The sequence below is a fragment of the Chrysochloris asiatica genome, unplaced genomic scaffold, assembly GCF_000296735.1.
Source record: "Chrysochloris asiatica unplaced genomic scaffold, ChrAsi1.0 scaffold00012, whole genome shotgun sequence".
Classification (NCBI taxonomy): Eukaryota; Metazoa; Chordata; class Mammalia; order Afrosoricida; family Chrysochloridae; genus Chrysochloris; species Chrysochloris asiatica.
In genome coordinates, this window is record NW_006408530.1 from 31,865,557 (window position 1) to 31,890,013 (window position 24,457).

The window sequence follows — 24,457 nt, forward strand, 5'->3', positions numbered from 1 at the left end:
TAGAACAGAACAAGAAGTTACTGAATACTTTAAAACCACGAAAATGTGTGTCAGGATTGTTTCCTTTCATAAACATACTTATTTATTCTGTATGCTAAGCAGATAATTGGAGAAACTGGATTATATGAAGAAGACTGTGTCATCAGGATTGGAGAAAGACTTATTAACAACCTGCAATATGCAGATGATATAACTTTACTTGCTGGAAGGGAATAGGACATGAAATACTCTCTGGTGAAGATCAAAGACTTACAGGGATTTCCCCTCAATGTAAAGAAAATGAAAATCCTCACAACTGTTTCAATAAATGACATCATGATAAATGGAACAAAGATTGGAGTGTCAAATCCTTTATGTTTTTTAAATCCATGACCAACACCAATGGAAGAGCAGTCAAGAAATCAAATGACAGGTTGCATTAGGCAAGTCTGCTGCGCAAGATCTCTTTGATGTATTAAAGAGTGAAGATATCAGTTTGAGGACTAAAGTGCACCTGACTCAAGTTCCCTCATATGGGAAGTTGGACAATTAATAAGGAAGATCACAGAAAACTCGATGTATTTTAATTATGGTGTTGGAGAAGAATATTGAAAGTACCATGGACTTCCAGAAAAACAAACAAATCTGTCTTGGAATAAGTATAGCCAGAATACTCCTTGGAAGCCAGGATGACAAGATTTTGGACATGTTATCAGGATGGACCAGTCCCTGGAAAAGGATATCATGCTTTGTAAACTAGAGAGTCAGCGAAAAAGAGAATGACCCCTTACAAGATGTATTGATACAGTAGGACCAGCAATGATCTCAAACGTAACAATTGAGAGGATGTTGCTAGACTGATGAGTATTTCATTCAGTTGTGCATAGGGTTACTATGAGTTGCAACTGACTCAAAAGCACCTAACAACAACAACAACTTGGTGGTGTTGCATTTCTCTAATAATAATTATGGTGTCCTGGTGTGGCGCTGCAGGATACTACACTGGACTGCAAGATCGGTTTGAACTGCAAAGTTGGCAGTTCAAACCTTACCAGCCACTCCTTGAAAACCCTTTTACATGGTCACTGTGAGTTGGGACCAACTCAACAGCACAACAACAAACAGCAACAAATGATGTTGAGCAACTTTTCTTTGTATGTTTATTTGCCATTGTTTTATGAATTATTTGTTCAAATATTTTACCCATTTCTTACATGAGTTGTCTTTCTTATTAATTTGAAAGAGTGTAGCGTTATAGAATAAGCAACGGACTGCTAATCAAAAAGGTTGGTGGTCCAAACTCACTAGCCACTCCTTGGAAACCCTATATAGGGTCATTATGAGTTAGAATTGATTCTACACCACTTAAAAACAACAATCTTAAATAAAATATTTGAAAATATGTTCTTTTTGTCTGTGGCTTGTCATTTTACTTTCAGACCCAAAACAGGATATTATAGTTCTGTATACTGAGGGAGAAAGAAATGGAGGGCTCAATATTATTTTCCCATATGCGAAGACTTAATGGAAAGACTCATTTTTCATATGTTCATTGTATGCAGGTCTTAATTCTTGTCATAGAGCATAGCGTAAATTTTATCAACTTGAAAAATGTGAAAATGATAGTAGACCTGACAGAAATTAAGAAGGACAGGAATGGCTACTACCACCAACATCCTCAATCTATGTGTTGTTGTTGTTGCTAAGTGCCATGGAATCAGTTCCAACTCACAGAACCCTGTATAGAGTTTCTGAGGAGCAACTGGTGAGCCTGAACTGCCAACTTTGCAGTTGAAACCAACTTTGCCGTCCAGCGCATTAACCCACAGCAACACACTAGGACTCCTCATTCTACATAACTACTCTCAAACGGTGTCCATGTTAAAATCACCTAAAAAGTTACCAAAGTCTCAATTCCCTGACTGTACCTGCATACCAACAAAAGCAGCATCTTTGAGGATGAAACCTTGGTATCAGGATTTTGTTTGATTCTGTTTTGAAGTTTGCCAGGTGATTCTAGTCTGCAGACAAAGTTAAGAAACATTGGTCTATAACGTATGGAACTAGAAATAGAAGCTTAAAATTTTCTTTGAAGTTACAGATGTAGCAAGGAGTAGGGTTATTCATATAGCTGTCAAATTTGAGGAAAAGGAGAAAGTAAGGTAGGAGGATACTGGCAATGAGCCAAATCTTTTTAGTGGGAAGCCAGTTTGCTTTCATAGTGCGATGTAGTGACAAATTAGGATTCTGTATTTTATTTCAAAGTTAATATATTAGTCATTTTTTTTATTTGCAAAGGGGAAATGTTCCTTTAGTCATGTTCCTACTTTTAAGAGGATCTGTACCTCTTTTTTTTTTTTACATAGGTTGACATGTATTAGAGCGGGATCAATGAGGTCATTGTGAACAAATGATCAGGATGTCAAGATTAACTTCCTATAACAAATGTCAAGGAGCTCTGGTAGCGTAATGGTTACAAATCGGGCCGCGAACTGCAAGGTCAGCAGTTCAAAACTACCAGCTTTTCCGTGGGAGAAAGATGAGGCTTTCTGCTCCCATAAAGATTTGCATCCTCAGAAACCCTATGCAGGGTCACTATGAGTCGGCACCAACTCCATGGCACGTAACAACAACAGCAACATAACAAATGCCATTTACTTTTATTAGTGAATAGATACAATTTTCTATAGACTTTTTAACAAATGTAGTTTCTTCTGAGAAATATTTTAGAGACAGGGTTGCATGTCCTTGAAACTATTATAACAAAACAGTATTTCAGTGAGTCATTTGCAAACAATTTAGGCAAAAGCTGAGTGTTTTGAATGAAGGTACAAAATGGTTAGGGATTTGGTTTAACTATTTATAGTAATAGCCACATCAATATATTTCATCCTTTTCCTTCTCTATCTGACTCAGCCTTTATCAACCTTGGCTTTGATAAAACTCCTGCTGAGAGCTTTCATATATCAGTTTCCTGTTTTAGAAGTTTCTTCATTTAAAACTGCTAACTGGAACTGAAAGCTCTGACCTCAGAAATACTATTTTAGTCGGACCAGAATTCAAGAATTTGAGTTTATGATTCTCAGTGTCTTCAGAAATCAATAGATATCAAATTGATGACTAATAGAATTGCAACTTAAACATGTCATTTAAAATTAAGGTTGCCTTTGAAGAGTAATATGACAGCAGGTGAGGTGAAAGGAGGCCAGGGCAACTGCACTTTTTATAAACTCTTCTGTACTGTCTGCTTTAAAAAAAAAAAAAACTGTGCTCATAAACTACATTGATAACGGACATAAAGATATTGCTCCCTTACCTTGAGGAACATGGAGCCCTGTAGTGTAGTGGGTTTTGAGTTGTGCTGCTAATAGGAAGGTTAACAGTTTGAATGTACCAGCAACTCGGTGGGAGAAAGATACGGCTGTTTGGTCCTCTACAGCCTTGGAAACCCTGTACAGGGTCACTATGAGTCGGATCCGACTTGACAACATACAACTACCTCCTTAAAATAGTTTTATCCGTAAAAGCCAGAACCTATGTAAGGCAGAAACCTATCAGAGAAGGAAAACTCAAATATTTTCCAGTAATTTGTTGTTAATTGAGTATTGAGTATTGAGTATTGAGTTGATTACGACTCGTAGCAACCCTTTATAGGGTTTCTGAGGAGCGGCTGGTGAGTTTGAACTGTCGATCTTGAGGTTCATGCTCACCTTGCAGTCTAGTGTTTATCTGACAGTACCACACCAGGACTCCATTTTCCACTAATGGAGTGAGTACAAAAATTTAAAAAAGTGGTGTCTGCACCCTGTCAAAGTGGAAAACTTGTGAGACCTAAAGAAACAAGTAAGTCCTACAGAGTGCACTGTGCAATACTAAGTTTTGTACAAGTATCAAAATGTATAAAATCAGTAAACTGTTGTTAATTGCCATCGAGTCATTTCCGACCCATAGCAACCCTGTTTCCAAGGAGCAGCTGGTGAACTTGAACTGCCGACCCTGCAGTTCAAACCGACTTTGTAGTCCAGTTTGTTAACCCACAGTGCCATACCAGGATTCCAAATTCAGTAAAGTAAAGCATAGTTGTTTTATATTTAAAAATCATTCTAAATGAGAAAAAAAAGAGAAAGAGAGATCTTTATAGCATACCTCCTTTTTAACAAAAGAACTTTTTATTATGAATTGAGTGGAGGTTTACAGAGCAGATCATCAGTTTCATTTGTTGTTGTTAGGTGCCATCGAGTTGGTTGACCCATAACGACCTTATGCACAGCAGAACGAAAAACTGCCTGATCCTGGGCTAGCCTCACTACTGTTGCCATGCTTGAGTCCATCGATACTGCCACTTGGCCAATCCATCTTGTTGGGGGTCTTCCTCTTTTTCTCTGAGCCTCCACCTTACCAAGCATGATGTCCTTCTCCATCGACTGGTCCCTCCTGACAGTATGTCCGAAGTATGAGAGATGAAGTTTGACCTATAGCATTCCTCTTTTTAAATTTATAGATAAACCTCTTACTGAAGTCTCACATTCATACACAAATGTCCCTTCCATCATAATTAAACAGCTTTGTGAATTTCTTACCGAAAGACCATTACTGTATAGCCGGCATTCAGATCAAGCAGTGTACGAGGGGGTTTGTGGAAAAATTCCATTATCTTTTTGTACCATTTTTCCATGAACCATTTGAAGCCAGAACTCAAAACACGTAGGCTCTGTTCCCTCCTACTCTAGCCACTATTCTGACTTAAAATACTATACTTTTTAAACATTATGTAAAAGGAATTATGCATTATCTTCATATTTGTTTTTGAGTTTCCTAGGTTCCAACTCATAGCACCATGGGATAGAGTTTCCTAGCCTATAAATCTTTGTAGAATCAAAAAGCCTCATCTTTCTCTTGAGGAACCGCTGGTGGGCTTGAACTATTGCCCTGTGGCTAACAGTCGAGTGCTTTATCCTACAGAGTTGCCAAGTTCCCCATAATTTGATGGATATTTCTTTCCTGTTGTGATTTATTTTTTCCAATTCTAGTGTGTACTACTATAAAACACTATTGTGTGTAAAGCTATTGATCTAATATGGATTTACCTAAAACTTAATTCTAGGAATTATTCCCAAGGGAAACAATCACTTATTAAATGGTTCTGAAAATAAGAACTTAGCTTCTTATTTATAAAAATCCATATGTGGTTTTAATCATGAATCTTACTAAATGAAATAAAGTGTATTCATTTAATAATTAATATACTTTGCATCTCTTTTGTTCAGTTTCTTTATGAGTAACTAGGCTCAAACTAATTCATATTCTACCTTGTGTGCAAATGAAGAGCTTGCCACATGAAATATATTTAATATTAAGTGGTAAAACAGGATCCATGATAGTGAATGTGTGGGTTTATCTAAATTAACCCATGTGTCTCCTCAGTCTCTTCCAGTAGTTTGGAGATTTAATCAAAAGATAAAATAACAGATTTTGATTCTGAAACCTGAGTTATAAGGCATACTCTGCCCTTTAAATACTTACCTCTAGCTGTATATTTTGAGAAAGCCCATTGCAACATTTTAGCTAATGGATTATGTTCTTGCACTTTGTTCATGAACCTACCCCTCCACTTGCCTACACCCCAACATTTTAGGATATGCAATCTAATTCTAGCAGTACCCGCTAATCCTACGTCCTTTGCATCATTCTGTCTTATCTTTGTTTACTCATAACATTCCTATTTCATTTTTTGGACTATTATTTAACTTTGTTTCCCTTGCCAAATGTATTTCACAAACTAGGAACAAAGGATGCATATCCGGTTGTCACAATTTGGGGTTCCAACATATGTTTGTTTCCTCATTGTCAACTCAAAGGTTGCCCTAAATCAGTTTTCCATCCAAAATTGTCTATGCTTGCCAAATTCTGTAGTGTTTTTAATTCTAATATGAGTGTTTTAAACATATACCCAAGGTGAGCCTGTCTTGAAAACCACTAAAAGGAGAAAACCCATTGCATCTGATCTCTGTCAGCTACTTCTTTAACTCTTATTTCCCTATGTTAAAGTATTCTATCTCAGGGCTTCATTCATCCTTGTCCACGTAGAATTTCCTACAGTCAGTTTCACTTGGCCTACCTGCCAAAGTCCTAGTCTAGGATACACAGGTTAGGCCATCAATTCTGGACACCTGAAAAAGTCTCCCAACTACAAAATGGAGTCCTGGTGCGTGCAGCACTGTGGGCTAATGCATTGTACAGCAAAGTCATTTGAACCATAAAGTTGGTGGTTCAAGCTAACCAGCCACTCCTTGGAAACCCTATACAAGGCCGCTATGGGTCAGAAACAACTCAACAGCACTTACCAACAACTATAAAATATGCAAAGTCCGAGTCTTCTGTTTCACCCAAGGACGTCTTTGGAATAGATGGGAAGTAAATGCTTCCATCTGCCTTGGCATTGTTTTCAAGAAGTACAAACTCCTAATCTCAAATAATAATGGCTCTTTAGAATCAGTAAGCCATCTTTGCCTGGTACACATGAAACGTTACATAGAGCATTCTGGCTAGCCTCTGGATTAGGATTTTGGTCCTCTACTAGAGACAGCTCTTTCATTCCAACCCATCGCCATTTCCTTTGGTCCTTGTTGGCTTTGTGGTTCAGGTATTTTAGGTAAGACTTTTCTACTTTTCAGACATTACCGATTAAGCTTACTAAAAAACCTGGAAGAGGGAAGGCATGACAGAGTAGTTGCTCTAGGATTAAGATCTGTGTGTTGTTGTTGTTAAGTGCCGTAGAGTCAGTTCCAACCCATAGCAACCCTGTATAGGGCTTCTGAGAAGAAGCTGGTTTTGTGACATAAAGGGGGAGTAGTTAATCTTACATTCCAGGAACAGGGGACCCTAGGGCCATCAAGGGAGAAGAGCATAAGCAGAATGCGGGACCCTATCCAGAGAAGCAGCGACACCAGAGATGGAGACAGAGATGATGGCATGGAGAGAGAGGGAGCAGATGAGGACTCTAGACTCATGGAAAGAGAGGGACTGAGAGCTGGCAGCCAGGAGGCAGGTTTGCAGAATGTGCCCTTTGGTTGTTTAAATTACTGTATATTGCTGAGTGTTTTGGTGTACCTCCCTCCCACCCCATCCCCCCAAAAAACACCAGAGGGAATAGAAGCAAATACTGTTGAATGATGATGCATGGAGGGAATTGTAATAATGATTGCAGTGAAACAATGAGTGTAAAACTGATGTTCTCTCATATAAACTCACTGAATTCACAATAAAAACTTAAAAATATAAACACAGAATAAAAAGCAAAAACCAAAAAAAAAAGATTAGTGGTTAACAGGCTGGATGAAAGCATTGTTGTTGTTAAGCACCATCGACTCAGTTCTGACTCATGGCAGCCCTGTAAAGAGTTTCCAAGGAGCAGCTAATGGGTTTGAACTGCCAACCTGTGGTTAGCAGTCCGGTGCTGATCCTACAGCACCACACCAGTAAAGAATAGGGAGTGGGAAAATAGATGATAGGCACATTAGTAAGGGTGAAAATCAACTGCTAGCTATTAAATCACTCCTGGTGTAGCTCTGTGGGTTAATGCATCAGACTGCAAAGCCATTTGAACTACAAGGTCGGCAGTTCAAGCTCAGCAGCTGCTCCTCGGAAAACCCTGCATAGGGTTGCTATGGGTCGGAACCGACTCGACAGCACTTGACAACAAAAACAACAACAGCTATTAAATACTGAGCTGTTTTGCCTGAGGCTGGAGTCTTTTGATTGACAGCATAAGTCATTTTATAGCACTTTGCTTTGTTGAGCTTCACAGGTATTGCCTTTTTTTTTGAAATGAAGGTTAGTGGCAACCCTGTGTCATGCAAGTCTCTTGATGCCATTTTTTCATCATCCTGCTCACTTTGTGTATCTTTGTCACATTCTGATAATTCTAACAATATTTCTGTCTTTTTCTTAATGCTGTTACATACTTTGGAGTCCTGGTGTGGCGCTGTAGGTTAATGCGCCAGACTGCAAAGCCCTTTGAACTGCAAGGTTGGTGGTTCAAACTCACCAGCCGCTCCTCAGAAACCCTATTCAGGGTCGCTATGGATCAGAACCAACTTGATGGCACTTAACAACAAATTACATACTTCAAGTTTACCAGGCACTCCTTGGAAACCCTATACAGCATCTCTATGAGTTGGAACTGATTAGCCAGCACTTAACAACAATATCGGCTACAGTATAGTGTAGACAACTTTTATATGCACTGTGAAACTAAAAAAATTGTGTGATGTACTTTATTGTGATATTAGCTTTATTGCAGTGGTCTGGATTCGAACCTACAATATCTCTGTGGTATACCTACACAAGTCCTTCACCCGTTATGTATTCTGCATATATTTTCTATGAGTCTATGGCTTGTCTTAGTTGTGTCTTTTGAAAAGCAGACGTTAATTTTGATGAAGTCCGATTTATCACTATTTCCAGAGTTTGTGCTTTTTGTGCCTTGTTATTATTGTTGTTGTCAAGAGCTGTCAAGTCCGTTATGACCCATAAAGACCCTGTATAGGGTTTCCAAGGAGCAGCTGGTAAGCTTGGACCGCCAGCCTTGTGGTTCAAATGACCTTGCAGTCTAGCGTATTAACCCAAAGTGCCAGGCCAGGACTCCTTTTGTGCCCTAGCTATTTGAAAAAAGAGAAAAGCTAACCAAGGTCACAAAGATTTTTTTCTATCTGTTTTCTTTCATAAATGTTGTAGTTTATCTCTTCCATACAGGTGTATAGCCCACTTCATCTTTTATTGGTTAATAAAAAATCCAGGTCAAAAACGAATTAGTAAAGAAAAGGTTCTTGTTCTACTATATTCTGAGGGACAAGCTCACTCTCTAATAAAACTATTTACCCAATCCTTCCATACAGGTAGCCACTCAACATTTAAGAATCAACATTGTTGTTCTTGTTAAGTACCGTGGCATCGGTTCTGACTCATAGTGACCCTGCGCAGGGTTTTCAAGGCTACAGATCTTTATGGAAGCTGAAACCCCCTTCTTACTCCCACAGAACCAACATTATGCATGTCTTTATTATAATGCGAGCCCTAATGGTGCTTGGCTGCTAACTATAAGGTCAACTGTTCAAACTCACCAGCTACTCCATGGGAAAAAGATGTGGGTGTTCTTCTGTAAAGATTTTCAGTTTAGGGCAGTTCTAGCTCCATTCTATATTGTCACTGTGAATTGGAAGCTACCCAATGACCATGAGTTCTGTGGATTTACTAATGAAGGAATTTAAATACAGCAAACCATTTTTATTGTTGTTAGGTGCCATCAAGTCATTTTCAATTCATAGTAAAACCATGTGACGAAGTAGAACTGCCCAAGAGGGTTTTCATGGCTATGATCTCCTTGAACCAGATTTCAGGCCTTTCTTTTATGGAACTACTGGGTGGGTTTGAACTGCCAACCTTTTGGTTAGCAGTTGAACACTTAACTGTTTGCACCACCAGGATGCCTTCAAATCATTTTTGTTACTTAAAATCACTTACTTTTTTGTTATGTTTTTTTTTTACATCTAAACCAAATATGTTTTTCTACTCAGAGATATTCTGATATATGTTACTATCTAATTAAGCTCTAGGACTCCTGGTGTGGATGGCTTTTAACAACAACAACAATTAAGCCCTAAAACTTGCCCGCTAATTACTGTAGAAGTAATCAAGTTCTTGACTTTCAATCTTATAAACAAGAATAAATAGTTGTGTAGCCACTAATATGTGAAATAATGACTCGGTGGGAATTATTATACATTCTGAAAACATAATTCCCTCAAAACTGCTGAGATACAGTTTTTTAAAAACATCTAAAAGATGAAGGAATTATTTCCTATTTTGTTTTTTATTGGTAAAAGTATAGGACAGTTTTGTACTAATTAAGTCAGGCTAATGAACCATAATGCAATCCTGGGGTAGCATTGTAGGATAAGCACTGGACTGCTAACTACAAGGTTGGAGGTTCAAACCTACCAGCCTCTCCTTAGAAACCCTATACAGCATTACTATGAGTCAGAATCGACTCAACGACACTCAACAACAGATGAAACATAATACTTTCAAGATATTAGCAAGCTTATTTTTTTAAAAAAACACATGAACAGAAAAAGCAATTCTTTAAAATATATAATTTGATTTTTGGTATGCACAAAGGATTTATCTCTTATTCGCCTTGAAATATTTAAAGACCTTTAATGTCAATCCTGTGTATGACTGGTGTTTCATAAGGGACAAAAAGAACTAAAGCAAAATAAAACATGAAATGCTTTTTTAACTTTCTTCACAGTTGTAACATATGCAGCAAGTTCAGGTTGTGAAATTCACTCCTCTCTAGTGTTCTTTTGGGATTTTAATCGGTATTGGAAAAGGTGTAAATCTAGACATGCTCCTCTTCCTTCTCTGTTAACAGACTAATTTCTTTGGCTATGTACATGTTTCATGAACATTGATGGATAGGATATAATGTCTAGAACTGCTAGAAATGGATGAATTAATCAACTGTAGAATCATACCATTCCTGGTTTTTTTGCTAGTTGATTTATTAATAGCATTTTGTAATTAAGTCATTCTGAGCTAGATTTCTATTCTTGAAAATCAAAAACATACTAATGGAAGTGGTGTTTATTTTCTACAGTATGTAATGGCTAAATTTGAAGCCATCATCTGTAACTGTCTGTATCTTTGTCAATATTTAGTCACTGAAAATGAACATAGTCATTTGGTTTGTACTGATCAGTATTCATGATCACTATCATAACAACAATAAAGTTTTTATGGTTCTTTTCCATTTGCAAATACCTCTTACCTCATTTGATCATAAGTCATCTTACCTCACCTATAAGGTTCAAACATATGCCTATCAGTCATTTTTATCAGATCGATAAATCTAAGAAGTTAGATATAGACTTTTTAGGGTATTTATATGGTAGCATAGTGGTTACGAATCGGGCTGCGAACCTTAAGGTCAGCGGTTCGAAACTACCAGCCGCTCCGCAGGAGAAAGATGAGGCTTTCTACTCCCGTAAGGATTTACACCCTCGGAAACCCTGTACAGGGTCGCTATGGGTCGGAACCGACTCGACGGCACTTAACAACAATATATGCTTAATTTATATATAGGAAGAAGGAGTGATGAACTACTTCCGAATATTTAGTCACTAAAACCTTATGAATAACAGAGAAACACTGTCAGATATAGTGCCCAAAAATGAGCCCCCTCAGGTTGGAAGGCACTCAAACTGTGACTGGGGAAGAGCTACCTCCTCAGAGTAGAGCTGACCCTGATGACGCAAGGAGTAAAGCCCGCATGATCTTCATTTTCTGATGGTGCACAACTCAAAATGAAGAGAAACTGCTGTAAACATCCATTGAAAACTAGAACATGGAATGTACGAAGTATGAATCTGGGAAAATTGGAAGTTGTCGAAATGAAATGGAACGCATAAATATCGATATCTTAGGCATTAGAGAGCTGAAATGGATTGGTATTGGCCATTTTGAAACTGACAACCACTTGCAGAAATGACAAATTATAGAGGAATGGTGTTACACTCATTGTCAAAAAGAACATATCCAGATCAGTCATGAGGTACAACGCTGTAAGTGATAGGATAATATCCATGCGCCTACAGGGAAGCCCAGTTAATACCACTATTATTCAAATTTACACACCAACCACTAAAGCCAGTGAGGATGAAATAGAATTCTTCATTTCATCTGAAATTATCTTCAGACTGCTTCAATCTGAAATTATCAAACATGCAATCAAGATGTATTGATCATTACTGGTGATTGGAATGCAAAGTTGAGAGCAAAGAGGAAGGATCAGTGGTTGGAAAATATGGCCTTGGTGATAGAAATGATGCTGGAGAACGCATGATAGAATTCTTCAAAACCAATGATTTGTTTATTTCAAATACCTTCTTTAGACAGCATAAGAGATGACTATACACCTGGACCTCACCAGATGGAACACATAGAAATCAAATTGACTACACCTGCGGAAAGAGACAATGGAAAAGCTCTATATCACCAATCAAAACAAAGTTTTGCTAAAGGTAATACAGAAACGGCTGCAATCATACATTGAAGAGAACGTCCAGAGGTTCATGCTGGATTCAGAAGAGGCCGTGGAACGAGAAATATCATTGCTGATGTCCGATGGATCTTGGCTGAAAGCAGTGAATATCAGTAAGATGGTTACCTATGTTTTATTGACTATGCAAAGGCTTTCAATTGTATCAATCATGACAAGCTATGGACAACATTGTGAAGTATGAGTATTCCAGAACACTTAATAGTACTCATAAGGAATCTGTACTTGGACCAAGAGGTAGTTGTTCAAACAGAACATGGGAACACTGAATGGTTTAAAAATAAGAAAGGTGTGCAACAGGGTTGTATTCTTTTACCATACTTATTCAACCTGTATGCTGAGCAAATAATCCGAGAAGCTGGGATATATGAAGAAAAACATGGCATCAGGATTGGAGGAAGACTCATTAACAACCTGCGATATGCAGATGATGCAACCTTGCTTGCTGAGAGTGAAGAGGACTTGAAACATTTACTGATGAAGATCAAAGAACACAGCCTCTGGTATGGATTACATCTCAATGTAAAGAAAACAAAAATCCTCACCACTGGACGAATAAACAACATTCTTATCAATGGAAAAAAGATAGAAGTTATCAAGGACTTCATTCCTCTTGGCTCAACTATCAACACTCATGGATGTAGCAGTCAAGAAATCAAATGACAGACTACATTAGGCAAATCTGCTGCACAAGACCTTTTTCAAGTGTTGAAGAGCAAAGATGTCAGGTTGAAGTCTAAGGTGTGCCCGACCCAAGCCATGGTATTTTCAGTGACCTCATATGCGTGTGAAAGCTGGACAGTAAATAAGGAAGACAATAGAAGAATTGACACGTTTGAGTTATGGTGTTGGAGGAGAATACTGAAAGTGCCATGGGCTGCGAAAAGAACAAACAGAGCCATGTTGGAAGAAGTGCAGCCAAAGTGCTCCTTGGAGGGTAGGATGGCCAAACTTCATCTCTCATACTTTGTACATATTGTCAGGAGTGACCGTTCGCTGGAGAAGGATATCATGTTTGGTAGGGTGGAGAGTCAGAGAAAAAAAGGAAGACCCCCAACAAGATGGATTGTCCAGGTAGCAGCATCAATGGACTCAAGCATGGCAACAGCAGTGTGGTTGGCCAAGATCGGGCAGTGTTTCCTTCTGCTGTGCATAGGGTTGCTATGAGTTGGTACCAACTCAATGACACCTAACAACAACAACAACAACAACATATGTTTAGAAATAAGAGCAATGCTCTGAGCTTTTCAGCAGTGCAACATAGTAGTCTGATATGCAATGAAAATATAAAATAAATTATGTTGTTTTGTACTATTTATTTTGAACAAAAAATTTCTGACTCAAGAGGCAGTAGAGTCACAAACTGTTTAATAATCTCTTTAGCGATATGTGTGCATGTAAATGTATACATTATGTATTTTATATAAGCCTTAATTACCCTTAGTTTCTAATGTCAACATGTGTTGTATATTCTAATACCTTTAGAATATACAGAAAAAATAGAAAAGAGAGATTGTAAATGTGGATCTGGAGCATATGTAAAGATTTAGGACATTTTTTAGGAGGGTGGGAGTCAGATCATTTTATTAAGAAGTTTCTGGGAGGCCAAACATGTGGGGAGAATGAGATTGATGACTGCAGTCTGTCCAGGATCTTCTAGTGGTTTCCCTGCCATTGAAAGCATAGATTTAGGACTTGTACATGAGCAGTACTTTAAACCGTCAGAATGGATGATAGCTTTAGACCCAAAAGGAAAAGTGACTAAAGATTGAACTCCAAAGAGGGTGGGCAGAGGAGGAAGAGATAAGAGAGCTAGGAATCAGAAACACTGGGGATGTTCAGGAAAGCTTTTCCAGAAAGTGGTGATTTTATCCCAGACAGTGAAAATAGGTAAGGCAAGATAAGAACTAAAGCTGAAGATTTCCTAATTGCAAACATGTTCCATTTACCAAAGCATTGGAAAACAAGGATTGTTTTTTCCATATTTTCAGCCAAAATGTATTCCTTTTCTTTCTTCTCCTACTTCCAAGAACACTATATAGTGTTCTTTTGGGATTTTAAACAACATTGGGAAAGATATAAATGATATTTTATTATGAACACATATACGCCCTCCTCCCACTTATCGACATGGTTAGATTCCAAAGACCAGGACTCTATTAGAAAATTGACATTATGGGGAAATGGAGGTAACCACATCAGATCACAAAATGGAGAATAACTACATCGTTACATAACTGTCAGATTTCATAATTATAGAACTATCAAACCACTGAGAATAATGACACAACCCAATTGACACAAGCCCTTATCCATCACTGCCAGTACTCTTGCCTTGCACCTTGGTGTTCACTACTGCCAGATGCATGTCAGTTACATGCAAAATAGTTGGATAGTAGTTTTCCTTTTTTACTATTATAAATATGAAATGTTATATTATGAAACAGTCTATAAGTGAGTAGAGGTTTTGTGTGTGTATGAGAGGACTTCAAGAAGTTAGTTGGTACATTTATCTTTTAATTCCATTTTTCCATTAATTTTTTTGAAGCCTCTTTGTATATACTGAGCATATTTCTGAAAGGCTGCACAAGAGATTGGTAACTGAGTGGAGAAGGAAGCAATGTGCTCTGTGATCCTGGACCAGAGCTGATAGTGGGTGGTGTGGAGACAACCTTGGAGCCATACTTGGAGGAGTCCTGTGCACAGAGCCACAAAGACTAAATCTGGACTGCCATGGACCCTGTCTAAGGAGCATGCTGGGATGGTATCTGTTCTAGCTTAGAAAGCTTCTAAACTAATCTTGGACCCACTGCTATTCTGTGGTGTGTCTAGAATCAGATGATGGAAACATTATGATCCAGAGGCTGAATTAGCATCATAGCAATGCACAAAATGACCTCTGGACCCATCAGTTCTCCAGAGGATCAGGTTTATTATCTTAGAGAACTATTCAAGTTTCAGTTGTGAGGCCCTTCATTTCATGGGCATTGGACATTTGTGCTTTCTTTTTGAGTATGTTGTTGTGGTTTGAGTGAAAGTTGATGGGGCAGATTCGTTTCCTGATCAGGAGTTTATACAGAGATAGTTTCATGACATTGGTTGCAGTCCCTTCAATGTGTCAGCACTCTCCCTACTTCTAGCCGACATTCCTGATTTCCATTCACTCAAATTTCTTGCTCCTTCTTTCCTTCTGAATTTTGTTTTTGTTTTAATTGGTCTTGTATAGTTGAATGTGCTGAGGAGTACATTCCTCACAAGTGTTGCTGTTCACCCCTGATTATAGGCCCGCCTGTTGCTTATATGTCTTACCGTTGTTTGGCCGTAAAGTCATTTCAGGAATGGGGTCAGTTTTAAGCTTAAAGTGCATCTTTAGACCAGAGTCTCTGGGGCTCAAGAGGTTTTATCAGACCAGTCAGTCTGATCTTTTGTAGATTTCAATTTTGTTCTATGTTTTTTTTCACACTCTTAACCAGGACCTTCTATTGTGTTCTTTGTCAGCAACAGTGGTAGTTGCCAGGCACCTTCTACTTCTTCTGGTCTCAGGCTTGTGGAAGCTGTGGTTTGTGGGGTCTTTTGGTCCTTTGGACTAATTTTACGTTGAGTTTTTTATTTTCTTTCCCCTTCTTTGCTTTGGGCAGGATGATACCAGTGGTTATATCATAGATGGCCACTTGCAAGTATTTAAGACATTGGACATTTTTTTGTTCATTTAAGAGTAAGCTGCTTTTTGGTACTAAAAAACTTTCAAAGTTATCAAAATATTGGCTGAAAAAACCATGTTTTTGAAGTAGCATATCCAAGGTACTTAGTATGTTAAATTTTCTTATATTCAATAAATGTGCTTGGAGAAAAAAAAAGAATTTGGTAACTTTGTTGCTTCCCTAGGCCAATATCTGGAGACGACTTTGAGAATAAGGATTGGAGAGACTTTCCACTTTAGTGCGCTCAAGTCATGCACATGTATTACCAATTAAAAAAATAAATGTGTTTATTTGCTTTAATAATAATAATAATAATAATAATAATAATAAACCCTTTTATCATGTCTCTAACTTTTAGTTAGAGAAAAAAGTATTTTAAGACATTGCTGTGTTTGGAAAGCATGGTTTGACTTTGTTTATTGAGCCCATGAGTCCAGGTCACTGTAACTTTACTATAGGGTATAGTTGTTGTTGTTAAGTGCTGTCGAGTCAATTCCGGCCCATAGCGACCCTGCATAGGGTTTTCATGGAGCAGCTGATGAGCTTGAACCACCGACCTTGCAGTTCAAATGGCTTTGCCATCTGGGTCATTAATCCACAGTGCCATACCAGTACTCCATAGGGTAGAGTAGATGAAGTTTATGTGTTGTTGTTGTTGTTAAGTGCTGTCGAGTCATATCCGACCCATAGCGACCCTATACAGGGTTTCCGAGGAGCAACTGGTGAGCTTGAACTTCCGACCTTGCAGTTCAAACGGCTTTGCAGTCTGGCGCATTAACCCACAGTGATTATTATTATTAATTAAACTAACATTGGTGAAATATGCCCTATTAAAAAATAGGTTGTGGTTGACTCCTACTAATATCCCTGAGGTAACAGCTGTCTTCTAAAGCTAAAATATGCTTGATAATTGAATAAACAAATCATGAAGCCCCCAGATGGTACAAAGAATTAATATGTTTAACTACTTACATAAATGACTGAAGGTTCTAGTTTACCCAGAGGTGACTTGGAAGAAAGGCTTGGCTGGGGAATCTACTTCCAAATAAATCAGCATTGAAAAAACTCTATGTAGCACAGTTCTACCCTGATGCACATGGAGTCGCCAGGAGTTGGCTTCAGCTCAATGGCAACTGGTTCTGGTTGGTTTTCAGGTACCAAGACCTGAGTCCTGTACTTGCAATTATTTTATCTGTGTACCTCATGGAATTCTCAGGCTCATAAAAATATTTTTCTGCAGAGTTTTTCGTTTTCTTTGGACAAGTATGAAATATTCAGAAGACATAATGGATGTTGTTGATAGATAGGTGTTTTTTTACTGTAAAGAAATTTGAGAAAAGCTTCAAGTTAAATTACAAATTGTTCCTTCTGATGGGACTTGGAATAGAAATTCAGATGATGTGTAAAATGACTCCCAGAAAAATGTAATGCTATTCAGTTTTTTATTTTCTATCTGTATCAAAATTTGGGTTAAAAATAGCGAGTGCATCCAAAGGCACGACCGCTGCAAACACTAGAATATGTGTGTCTTGTTATTTTAAGTGGATGATTAATGTAAGGAGCCGCAGGTTTTGGAAAGAACTCAGCAAAAGGAAAAGTTGCTTTTGAATGTCTGCAGCAGCCAAGCTGGATAAAATACAACTCAGTTAATTAACAATAAATTTGGAGCAGAGAATAATTGTTTCTTTATTTGTAATAAGGGAAAACTGAGCTGGTTGTAGAATTCAGTTCGAATGGTGTGTAGCTGTTGGCTCTCCAAACTAGGTTTGGCAAATACAATGGATTATCCTTAATGAAGGGAGTTTTCTTTTTTAACTATAGGAATTTAAATTTTAGAGGTAAAATTCCTATAATTGCATTATTTTTGCCATTTCCCAGTATGAGGTAAAAGCTTTGCTTATTTCCCTGGGTAACTAATTATGTGCAGCTTTCCCATTATGGATTAGATTTCAGTTTCAATCAAATACGATTGTAAGATTTCTGTAAATGAGAAGTTATATTAGTAATATTTTCCCCTTTTAAATGATCACATTAGAGTTTTTCTCAGTTATCTCTTATTTGTTTTCTTTCTCACTCTTTCCCCATTATGCAGGTTACCAACATTTTCTATTGGCACTGCCCTATTGTTTTAATCCTTTTTTGTTGTTCCTAAACATAAGGAGTTCTGGTGGTTCAGTGGGTTAAATTTGGGCTGCTGACTGCAAAGTTGGCGGTTCAAACCCATCAGTTGCTCCACGGGATTAAAAAATGAGAGTGTGTGCTCCCATAAAGGTTTACAGTCTTGGGCATCCTAAGGAGCAACCCTAGTCTGTCCTGTAGGGTCAATATGAGTGTGAATCAATTTGAGGGCAGCAGGTACTGTCTTTTTATATATATAATAATATTTTATACCTCTAAAGGGCACATTCTGCAAGGCTGCCTCCTGCCCACCAGCTCTTAGTCCTTCTCTTCCCATGAATCTAGAGTTCTCAGTGGCTCCCCGTCTCCATGACCACATCTCTGCCTCGGTCTCTGGTGTCACTGCTTCTCTGGAAAAGGTCCCGCATTCTGCTTATGCTCTTCCCCCTTGATGGTCCTAGGGTCCTCCATTTCTGGACTATAAGATTAACCACTCACCTGTTTTTGTTACAAAACTTCTACCTTTACAATTGTGACAATCACAATTAGTTATGATGACAATTATTCACTGTTGAATCATACAAATCTTATCCCCGTCTCTTTTCACCAGACCCATCTAGACAAGATGAAAACTATTCAGTGGGACTCTTTATTTCTCTCCATATTCTTAAACTAAACTCCCTCTTGAAACCTTGTAAGCCAGTCACTCCGTGCCTTTACTGCCCCCTCATTTTAGGTAGCCGAGGTCTAGTTGCCCATCCCTATCTACCCTGTGTACAGAGGGGATAGCATTGATACTTGATGTGAAGACTCCTTCCCTCTCTGTTGGTATTTAGAGTTACTACCGCCATGAGTATAGGTTAGATTCATCAAATTGTAGTAATTTACCTTTGTTACCTTTATCAAAAAAATATTTGTGTGTGTGTGTGTAATCTTCCCCTAGTCGAGTTCTGATTATCAAGCCATCGAGGCTAGGTCAAGTGGGTACTGTCTGCAAGTTTGGGAGTTCTTGTGCATCTCCCCTCACTTCATATCAGCTGGATGCTTCACTCTCAGCTCTAGCCCTCTGTGGCTATGTCCTTGTCCATGGGCTCAAGTGTCCCCAGGTCTCACCACACTTTGGACCAACCAGCCCTTCATTTTCTCTCTCTCATTTCCAGGTCAACGAGAGTCAATGAACCATGGTTGAACTCAGCCAATTTCTTCATTGGTGCCTTTCCGCCTTTTCCACTCACCAGTAGACCAGTGTGGTTGCCAGCATGCTTACATGCCTGTTCATGTGTTCCCTCTGAGTTTCAGTCTTAGAAACGAGTTTGTCCCGAAGAAATCTGATTGCTTGCCTTGATGGCTTCCTGGAAAACAGCTTGCTTATTCTTGTAGTAACCAGTCATGCTGACATTTTTGTTTTGGTTTTTCCTGATGATCTTTCTTTGAAGATGGATCTTCTGTTGCTCTAGCTGTTCCAGGCTGGTCTGCTTGTCATTGCTAGTGGGAATATCCCACCTTAGAAGGTTCTGAATGGGACTCAGGATTCCACCTAAGGTCCTATACTCTGCAAAGGCTTTGCAAGAGGCCTATTTCACTTGGCAAGTTCTAGAACCCGTTTTAGGTATTCCAGTTATAGGCTGAAGACGGGCTTACAAGTTTTCTGTAATCATGTTTCCCAACATTCCTTTAGATCCTACTCAAGTGTCTATTTTACAATAGTAGGCAAGGGAAACTAATATTCATAAGACAGTCAAACATTTTAGTATTATTTCCCCTCTTCAGACTATGCCTAGATCCTTGTATCACAGGGCTCTGTTGTTCCAAGTTTGAGCATACATCACTATTTACCTCAGTCCTACTTAGGCCATGTAAAACTGTCTCAGTGTTCCCCTGTCTATCTTGTTCTTCGACCTCCTCCCCCTTTTTGTATTGCCCTCCCCAACACCCGAACTAAACCCCCCACCTCAATCCTACTATTGTAGTTACCTTATATTCTATTAACTCTTCCCTCCATTTAAGACAGTCTATTTTATGCTGTAATCTACCTGACCTTCTTACCACCTGGATCTCTGTTCCTCTGTGTTTACCATCTTTCACATTGTAATTGTTTTGATCATAGACTGACCTCCCAAATCCTCTGTTCTTATAATTTTATTCTCTTCTTGACTCTTCCATTTGTCAATTGAGTTCAGGGTGATGCTGAAACGTACGTCATTCTGTAGTTGTTGTGTGTTCTTGTTGGTTCTCAGTTCACAGAACTTCCTTTAGGATGTTTTTCATAGCAGGGTTGGCTTTGGCAAAATTCCTTAGCTTCTGTTTATCTTGGAATGTTTTGATTACATCATTGTATTTGATTGACAGCTTTGCTGGGTAGTGGATTCTTGGTTGGCAGTTTTTTCTTTCAGGGTTTTATGTGTGTCTCCCCATTGCCTTCTTTTTTTTTTTTTTTAAGGTTTTTATTGTGGATTGAGTGAAAGCTCAACTATTCATATGACTTCTTTCATTACATTGATTATAATCCCCTCCATATATCATCAGTTAACAGTGTTTCTCTTTATCCTCTTTAGTGTTTTTTTTGGGGGGGGGTGGGGGTTGGGAAACTTTGCCTTTTTGGAATTTACATTCTTGGCTTTTAGGGAAGGTTTTTACATTTATCTGTGGATATCCAGGGCTCATGTATGTGATTACTAACAAGCGTAACTGAATAATCAGATGAGAGACAGTTTGCTATGTCTGCTGGGTGGCTCCCCATTGCCTTCTTGCCTTCATGTTTTCTGCTGAGAGATCTGAGCTTAATCTGATGTACTTGCCTTTGTATGTTACACTTCTCTTTTCCCTAGCTGCTCTCAGGATTCTGTCCTTGTTTTTGATTTTGGAAAGCTTGATTATGATATTTCTAGGTGATTTTCTTTTATGGTCTATCGTTTCTGGAGTTCATTGAGCTTCTTGAATGCTTATCTTTTCGCTTTTCAAGATGTTAGGAAAATTTTCTTCCAGCAGCTCTTCAACTGTCTTGTCTGTGGACTTGTGTGATTCTTCCTGTTCCAGAATGTCGTTAATTCTTAAGTTATTCCTCTTCATGTTGTCCAAAATGAATCTTAGGCCTTCTTCAGATTTTTTAATCCTTTTTTGTGTTTGCTCTTCTATCTTAGTAATGTTGAGAGATTTATCTTCTAGCTGACTAGTTCTGGCTTCTATCTCTTCAATTCTATTCCTTTGCCCTTTCAGTGTGTTGTCTATTTCTGATATTCTGTTATTAATCGTTTGGACCTCTTTCTGTAGATTTTGAATTGTTTACAATGCTGTATCTATCTTAATTGATTGTTCCTGTAGTGCATTCCTGACTTCTTCCTTATTTTTCTCAACTCCATTATATAGTGTTTTGATACATTTTATAATCATTTTTCTGAATTTCTTCTCAGGCATTTCCAAAGCCTGCTCATCTTCCAGTATGTAGTGTAGGTCTACCTCCAGTTCATTTGCCTCAGTCACTTTATCTTGTTTCTGGACATAACCTGATATGGTCATCTGTTTTTTGTTTTTTTTTTGGGGGGGGGCATAATCAGGAGTTATCTGTGGACTTATTATTTAGATGGGTATGTATTTTGGTATTTTTTTTATGCTTTCTGATTTCCTCCAGGTAGATGTGATCAGGAGATGGGCTTCCCTTTTCACTCTTCTTCCTGAGAAATTTAAAGATGTCACTGTTGGTCATTGTGACATAACTCAGGATTTAATTTTTGGCCTTTTTCCTTTTCAGTCTGCCTGTCTCACTCTACAATCTCCATTCAGGCCTTTTCCCTATTGATAAACAGTTCAGGGTGAGCTATGGCTGTTTTTCACTGCCTTTTGGTTTTAAATGGAAACTGCCACTTTAAATTTCACGTAGATCTGTGTGCGTGTGTAGTGGAACCCTCCAGGGTTGGGGATGGGGTGTGCATTTGCTCAGGCACCCCCTCTAATCACCAAAATGATGTGTGCAGACAGTGGGAGACCCATGAACAGATACAAAAAAAAGAATGTCCACACTTTTGTCTTCATGGTTCTGTCAGGTGTCCGTGGCTTCTCTGATCCTTCCCCCACTTGGTCTCTCCTAAGATGGTGGCTCCTGGAGCAGCTGAGCGTCCCGAACTAGAAAGCAATGGATTTCTTGCTTCTGCCACAAATTCCCCTAGTTGTAAGCCTTCCAACCTTCTAAATATTCCTTTATATGTGGTTCAGAGTTCTGGCACCATCCCCTGAGTCTGCTTGGTCTGGTATTCTGTGTTGTTGTTGATGGAGCTCCTCACTGCACATCTACCCAATCTACCCTCTTGTTTGTTCCCAGGTTTACTATCTTATACAATGTTTGTTTAATTGCCTTGTAATCCCTTCAGTTAAGAATCCTATTTATCCCGTAATATATACTCATTGTCTCTAAGGAACCCATGTAATCTTAACCATGCTTGCTGTTTTTTACTTTGTTCTTTGCTTCTACTTCTATTTAGAACTTCAGTTTATGTCCTTTATCCTCGAATATTCAGTAGATAAAACTTGCTTCTGTAGGTTAGTAAAGAAGAGAAAATATGGCAAAAGAATAGTAGACATTAAAATTCAGCTTAAAAATAGACATCACATTTGCATTGTTGTTGTTAGATGTCATCAAGTTGATTCCAAATTTTAGCAATTGCAACAGAATGAAACACTGCTTGGCTTTGCACCATCCTTCCATTTATTGCTATGTTTGAGCCCATTGTTGCTGCCAATGTGTCTATCCATCTCATTTGGATCTTCTTCTTTTTCAATGAACCTCCTTTTTTCCAATTATAATGTCTTTCTCCAGGGACTTGTCCCTCCTGATAATATTCCAAAGTATGAGAGACGGAAGTCTCTCCTTCCTAGCTCCTAAGGAACATTCTGACACACTTCTTCCAAGACAGATTTGTTTGTTTTTCTGGCAGACCATGGTACTTACAATATTCTTCTCCATAACCATAATTCAAATGCGTTGATTCTTTTGTATTTTTCCTTTTTCAATGTTCAGCTCTTACATGCATATTAGATGATTGAAAATACTGTGGCTTGGGTCCTCAAACTGACATCTTTGCTCTTGAACATTTTAAAAGGTCTCTTGCAGCATATATAAATTATATGTATAACTATGCAGCTCTGGTAGTGTAGTGCCTATGAGTTGGGCTGCTAGTCTCAAGGTCAACAGTTTGAAGCTACCAGCAGTTCCACCGGAGAAAGATAAGACTTTCCGCTCCCATAAAGATTTACAGCCTCAGAAACCCTATTCAGCATTGCTTTGAGTCGAAACTGACTCCACAGCACACAACCCAATTACCATGGTAGTATTTGGGGTCCTGGTGTGGCACTGTAGGATAAGTACTGGATTGTTAACTACAGAGTCAGTGGTTCAAATCCATAAGCTGCTCCTTGGAAACCCTGTACAGGGTCATTATGAGTCGAAACGGAGTCCACTGCACTTAACAACAGTATGGTAATATTTAGTTGACACAATTTTCTTTGTACTTTAATGCAGCAGTCTTCTAGGGAAGACCAATCTTAAATGTAAGAGTGAAGAATGCATTCATTGGGACAATTACTTGCCATTTTGCTTACCTTTTCTAAGGGTCACTGAAGCTGTCTCCATGACTGGGTAGTGGGGAACAATACCTCTGAAGCTTGACCATTTCCACATAGCCATAGTCTGTTAGCAGCTGGGCAGTCATCTAAAATCAGCACTGGTCATATTCTCATGAATACTTTTAAACACCTCTCTTGGACTTAGTATTTGTAAACTATTTTTTAGCGAGATATACTCAATCATAACTTTTTAAATTGACTTCTGATCATTAAAAATTGATTCGGTTTTTATTTTTATTTTTTCCAGGTGTATGGTAGCTGATGAAGTAAGTGTTTTACTGATTTTCCTGTCTTTTAAAATATTCCATAACAAAGTTTGAATGTCCATATGTCATTCTTTCTCCATATGTGTACATGTCTGTATGTGGATAGAAGGAAAGGGGAAAGTAAAATGGAGTGGGGGAAGGATGAATGAGTGTGTATGCATGGAACATGTGCTAATATTAGCATGACTGATCCTTTTTGTTTTATATTGCCAGCACTCATGAATTCATTTTTAAATGTAGCCCCAAACAAAATTGAACTGTTTTATACCTTTCACAATACTGCTTGTTAAAGGGTTAAAAACTAAACGTTAAGATTTTTTTGAAGTTTATTTTCAAATGTTTTCTATGAAACTAAGATATTTGAGACATAGTCTAAAAGGGTATATTATTATCATAAAGTTATTTTGTATATTTGAGTGACATGTTTTTCAATATACCCATATTTTATCACTGAAATGAAAGTTCTTGCTATATGGACTGCGATAATCTTTATAGATGTTCTAAGAGAAATGTAAATCAATGAAATTTTAATTTCTAATATCTGTTTGAGAATCTGTTGGTGTTTCTCACTTGAGGGTTTATTAGAAATGAAGAAAATGGAGACTGAAACTTTAAAGAATACAAGTGGAATTATATATATTAAGAAAATCTCTTAA

The 24,457-nt window shown here is 38.2% G+C and overlaps 1 protein-coding gene across 1 annotated transcript in view; it reads left to right on the forward strand.

Moving 5' to 3' along the window:
• Positions 1–24,457, forward strand: part of ZRANB3 (zinc finger, RAN-binding domain containing 3) — a 226,722-nt gene that overhangs the window by 52,129 nt on the left and 150,136 nt on the right. The window contains exon 2 of the mRNA XM_006834600.1: positions 23,783–23,801. Coding sequence (XP_006834663.1) covers positions 23,783–23,801 — 19 coding nt within the window. The remainder of the gene's footprint in view (positions 1–23,782; positions 23,802–24,457) is intronic.